Source organism: Thamnophis elegans, chromosome 12 (assembly GCF_009769535.1).
Source record: "Thamnophis elegans isolate rThaEle1 chromosome 12, rThaEle1.pri, whole genome shotgun sequence".
Lineage (NCBI taxonomy): Eukaryota > Metazoa > Chordata > Lepidosauria > Squamata > Colubridae > Thamnophis > Thamnophis elegans.
The window spans coordinates 7,264,221-7,269,990 of record NC_045552.1 but is presented as its reverse complement, the minus strand read 5'-3'; the positions used below and the strand labels follow the sequence as shown (position 1 = coordinate 7,269,990).

Genomic DNA, 5,770 nt, shown 5'->3' with positions numbered 1-5,770 from the left:
AACTGAATGCATTTCTCCCTCGAGTCCAGTTCGGACCGGTTTGGTTAAACCAGTACTGGTTTGGCGGCCTGGGTCACTGGAACCGGCAGTGGTCCAGGTCTGCCACACCCCCAAACCAGTTTCCCAGGCTGCGCCACCGGTGCCACCATCTTGTTTTTCAGTTCTGTGCATGCACAGAACAATATGAATTGCACTGCACATGGGCGTGCAGCATGCAAGCGAGTGAATTGGCAGTAGTGCCTGCCAGAACACACCCCTGCTCGGGTCCATTATAGACTACAGGGTAATTCAAGAGTAACTGTAGCATGGACCTCCTTCATCCTTGTTCTTCCTTCGCCACTCAAGGTTCCTTTCATTTGGAGAATTTACTACAATGCAGACAAAGTTTCTGGACATACATTCTCATGGTGGAATAACCAAGACTGCTCCATCTTTGCTGCAAATCTTCTTGTTCTTTGAATTTCTGAAGACAGGTAAGGAAGCCTCAGAGAAGAGGGAGGAAATTTATAATCAGGGCTAACTCATTAATAACTGCCTTGCTTAGCCACCAAAATTCTCGTCCCAACTGTGCTCGTAAGTCAAGGACCACTACAGGATTGAGTAATACTTTGTTCTGGAGATTCAGTTCAGGTTAATGTTTTGAATTTTCAGTTTTGATAACAATAGCAATAGCACTTAGGCCAGGGGTCGGCAACCTTAAACACTCAAAGATCCACAAAAGTCCTAAACGGAAGGTCCCCGTTCAATTCTGGAGCCAACCGGAAGTCCGGTTTCCCCATCATAGAAGCTCCTCCTAGTGTGGCGTCCTTCTTCCTCTACCTGTCCTAACTGAAAGCCCTATCAATTGTGGCACTGACCAGTGACAGGGAGCCGCAGCAGAGGGATGAAAGAGCCACATGCGGCTCCAGAGCCACAGATCACTAACTCCTGACTTAGACTTATATACCATTTTACAGTGCTTTACAGCCCTCTCTGTAAGCTGTTTTTACATAGTCATCCTATTGCCCCCCCCCAACAATTTGGCTCCTCATTATACCCACCTTGGAAGGATGGAAAGCTGAGTCAACTGTGAGCCTGGTGTGATTCAAACTGCCCAATTGCAGTCAGCCGGCAGCCAGCAGAAGTAGCCTGCAGTACTGCACTCTCACCACTGTGCCATCAGGTCTCCTTGATAGCCCTGATTACCTGAATCAAATTGATGATTTGAGCAGGATCGGGGAAGATCCAAAGTCCCCACCTGTTCTGACTCTATTTCAGAATCTCTGCAGCGCAATCTTTCCCAAACCTTTATTTCATGGGTTTGCTATAACCCATTGACAATACCTCCAAGGGAAATGGTTAAGGAATTCAGGAAGGGTGAGGCAATTATATACGTTCTCAGAAAGCTCTCTCTTTCTCTCTCTCCTCAGTTGCCACTCTCCAGTGTGAAGTATGTTCTGGCCTTGGCACCAACTGTACAGGCAGGCTGAAGACCTGTGAGCCTGAACAAGAAACCTGTGCTGTCATTTTAATTCGTAACTCCCTAGGTTAGTGATGAATGCACACCCCATCTAGACTATGTTTAAGGAGCTTAGCCTAGATGACATAGCATCATGACATGGAGACATCTAATCTGGCCTAGGTAGCTCGCAAAGGAAATGATGGTGGGCTATGATCCGAAGGAGATCCCAGTATTGTCTTTTTGAAATAATTCCCAATCTTGGGAGTTTTAAGACACATGGACTTCAACTCCTACAATTCTTCAACCAGTCATGCTGGCTGAGGGATTCTGGGAGTTGAAGTTGACACTTCTTCAAGTATATTATCACGGAAGGCAGAATGGGGTATCCCCTGTGCCATGCTCAACTGATTGGACACAGTCCAACGAATGCAACAGAAATAGTTTTTTTTCAAATATCTATCATCTATCTCTATTATCTACCTACCTAAATGTAGAGTGCTCCTAGGGGCTGGGGAGGGCAAAAATGAGCAAAAAACGGTGCGTTTTTTGCAAAAACAGTCCCATTTCCCCCCCCAAAAAAACAGGGTGTACAGAGATTTTGGAAGGCACGCAGAGTGCTCCTGGGGGCTTTGGAGGGCTAAACCAGCCCCATTTGTTTGAAAAGGGGGCCCATTTTCACTCATTTTTGTCCTCCCCAGCACTCAGGAGGACTTTGCAGGCCTCCCAAACCCTCTGCACATCCATTTTTTCAAAAAATGGGATGCGTGGGACAGGGTTTCAGGAGGTATTCAGTGTGTAAGACCACCCAAATTTTCATCCTCTTTTTTTTTGGGGGGGTATTACTCTGGAAAATACGGTATCTATCTATATCATCTATCTACCATATCTATTTACCATATCTATCTACTGTATCATCCATCCATCCATCCATCCATCCATCCATCCATCCATCCATCTATCTATCTATCTATCTATCTATCTATCTATCTATCTATCTATCTATCTATCTCACCTATCTATCTATCTCACCTATCATCTATGCATCCATCAGGGCCGAGGTAGCGCAGTGGTTAGAGTGCAGTACTGCAGCCACTTCAGCTGACTGTTAGCTGCAGTTCAGCGGTTCATATCTCACCGGCTCAAGGTTGACTCAGCCTTCCATCCTTCCGAGGTGGGTAAAATGAGGACCCAGACTGTGGGAGCAATATGCTGACTCTGTAATCTGCTTAGAGAGGGCTGAAAGCCCTATGAAGCGGTATATAAGTCTAACTGCTATTGCTATTGCTATCTATCTATCTCACCTATCATCTATCTCATCTCTTCTATCCATCCCATCCATCCATCCATCCATCCATCCATCCATCCATCAATCTATCTATCTATCTATCTATCTATCTATCTATCTATCTATCTATCTATCTATCTATCTATCTATCTATCATCTATCTATTTATCTATCCATTTCATCTATCTATCTATCTATCTATCTATCTATCTATCTATCTATCTATCTATCTATCTATCTATCTATCTCACCTATCATCTATCTCATCTCTTCTATCCATCCCATCCATCCATCCATCCATCCATCCATCCATCCATCCATCTATCTATCTATCTATCTCATCTATCATCTATCTCATCTCTTCTAGCCATCCATCCATCCATCCCAGAGGCAATCACGTCTGCTGGATTATAATAAATTCTGGGAGCAGCAACCAACTCTTGGTTCTCCTTGGGTCTGTGGTAGACTAAAAATTGCTGATGATCATCTTCAATTATGGATTCTCTTCTTGGTGACTCCATGCTCCGTGCTGCCACAGTAGACCTCCGGAAGTTGTAGTTACTTTTCAGCCAAACCCCAAGATCAATAGTGTCCTCCTTCCTGCTTAAATTATGGAGTGCAGCTGCTGGTTAATCTTAGGAGCCTTAGGAGATGCCTTCTTCTTTCTTTCCACTGTAGGGGAAAGAGTGGTAGATACAGTGGCCAAGGGCTGTGAATCCAATGTGATCTGTGATTTTCCAACAACCCATCTGAATATGGGGATCGGGAAGATCCTTCAAGGAAATGTGGTTTGTTGCACTAGCGAAGTTTGTAAAAAAACTATCCCTACATGTAAGTGGGAATTTTTCCTTGACATCTCTTTCAATATGTGTTTTTTTTTTTTGCTTCTTAATGTACAAGCCAACCAATCACCCAATGCTTTACAGAACTAAAGTGCTAATGAAAACTGACTCCCTCCTTAGAACCTGGTAGAAAAATTCCCATTTCCCCCAAAGGGGAAGAAAACTTTGGAGAATCTGGAAAACACACCGTCAGCATTGACAAAACCCCCAGAGTTGCAAAAGATAGCAGAATAACAGAGTTGGAAAGGACCTTAGAGGTCCTCTAATACAACCCTCTCCTCAAGCAGGAAAGCCTATACCATTTGAAATATAATTTTGTGAATCTTCTTCTCCGGTAACATTGTACTGCTAACTAGGGCTTACAAAACCTTTGCTAGACCAATTTTCGAATACAGCTCATCTGCCTGGAATCCACACTGTACATCGGACATTAATATGATTGAGCTGGTCCAGAGGTATTTCACGAGAAGAGTCCTCCACTCTTGGTCACAAGTCACTTTTTTCAGTGCCGTTGTAACTGTGAAGGGTCACTAAATGAACTGTCATACGTCGAGGAGTACCTGAGCCGAGGTGGCGCAGTGGTTAAATGCAGCACTGCAGGCTACTTCAGCTGACTGCAGTTCTGCAGTTCGGCTGTTCAAATCTCACCGGCTCAGGGTTGACTCAGCCTTCCATCCTTCCGAGGTGGGTAAAATGAGGACCTGGATTGTTGTTGGGGGCGATATGCTGACTCTGTAAACCGCTTAGAGAGGGCTGAAAGCCCTATGAAGCGGTATATAAGTCTAACTGCTATTGCTATTGCTAATAATTCAGGCTAAGCATCTGACTGACAGCTATGCACATTGCATTTATTTGTTACCCAACTATGGGAGGTTTACAAAGGTTACATCATTTTGGAAAAACAAAAAACAATACAGCACACACAGTCCCAAATCAGCATAAGATAAGGGAATAAAGATAGACAAACAACAACAACAACAACAACAACAACCCCAGGAGGGGGACAGAATTGAAAGGTAGCAAGAGGCTGTCCTTTCCAAAAGCCTGGGAGAATTCGGTCCAGTCATTTATCCCTCCCTCTGTTAAACTAAGAGCCATGGTGGTACAGTGGTTAGAGTGCAGTACTGCAGGCTACTTCAGATGATTGCCTGCAATTTGGCAGTTCGAATCTCACCAGGTGCAAGGTTGATTCAGCATTCCATCCTTCCGAGGTGGGTAAAACGAGGACCCAGATTGTTGGGGGGCAATAAACCGCTTAGAGAGGGGCTGTGAAACACTGCAAAGTGGTATATAAGTCTAAGTGCTGTTGCTATTGCTATCTGGGAATCTTCTCACCCTTCCCACTTCTGTTTTCAGTACCATCAGTAGCGACTAATGCCAACGGACGGAGATGTCCCGCCTGCTATTCTGAGAGAGGCACTTGTGAGAAAAAATTGACGAATTGTACCGGAAACGAACAGTACTGCTTCCACCTGTTTATGCGTTCCTACGGAGGTGAGTTCAGCTTCCCGTGCCGAGGTGGCTGGGAGATTCCTTTGATGACTGGTGACAAGCATGGGAAATCAGGATTCCAGGCAGGTCAAATGAATATATTGGCTTATTGCAAGTTCTCTAGGAGTGGTGTGGTGACCGAGAGGTGGAGCTCTGACCTCAAAAACAGGAGGCTATGAGTTCAATCCTAGGTAGAGACAAATATTTCTCTCTCTGGGCACAATGAGAATATATCTGCTAAAAAAAACCCTCTGCATTGGTGTCAGGAAGGGCATCCAGTCAGTAAACACTCAGTTAGCTCCCATTCAGTTGCTCAGACTCCATCCCACAAGGGATTATGGGGTCGTTAAATGCTGCTGCTGCTGCTGATTGCAATCTTAAATTCTCTACAAGAATCTGAACTACTAACAGTCAAAGCCAGTTGGCGGTAGATTAAGAATTCAAGCATCCAGTCAGTAAACACTCTCTAAACTCCCATTCAGTTGCTCAGACTCCACCCCACAAGGGATTATGGGGTTGTTAAATGATGATGCTTGCAAGCTTAAATTCTCTACAAGAATCTGAACTACTAACAGTCAAAGTCAGTTGGCGGTACATTAAGAATTCAAGCATCCAGTCAGTAAACACTTGGTTAGCTCCCATTCAGTTGCTCAGACTCCATTCCACAAGGGATTATGGGGTCGTTAAATGATGATGATGCTTGCAAGCTTA

General features: G+C 44.5%; 1 protein-coding gene across 1 annotated transcript; it reads left to right on the top strand.

Moving 5' to 3' along the window:
- Window positions 1–373: 373 nt before the first annotated feature.
- Window positions 374–5,300, top strand: LOC116515573 (phospholipase A2 inhibitor and Ly6/PLAUR domain-containing protein-like). The gene is made up of 4 exons (XM_032227693.1): window positions 374–473; window positions 1,410–1,526; window positions 3,405–3,514; window positions 4,846–5,300. The coding sequence occupies exons 1-4, from the start codon at window positions 374–376 to the stop codon at window positions 5,236–5,238; spliced, it is 720 nt and encodes a 239-aa protein (XP_032083584.1). The 3' UTR covers window positions 5,239–5,300.
- Window positions 5,301–5,770: the final 470 nt, after the last annotated feature.

Bases quoted from the DNA above. Each gene is read 5' to 3' on its own strand.
- LOC116515573 (XM_032227693.1), top strand. From the start codon at position 374: ATGCAGACAAAGTTTCTGGACATACATTCTCATGGTGGAATAACCAAG. The intron at 1,527-3,404 runs GTTAGTGATGAA...TTTCCACTGTAG, and splicing joins TTTAATTCGTAACTCCCTAG to GGGAAAGAGTGGTAGATACA. The intron at 3,515-4,845 runs GTTTGTTGCACT...GCTGTGAAACAC, and splicing joins AGATCCTTCAAGGAAATGTG to TGCAAAGTGGTATATAAGTC.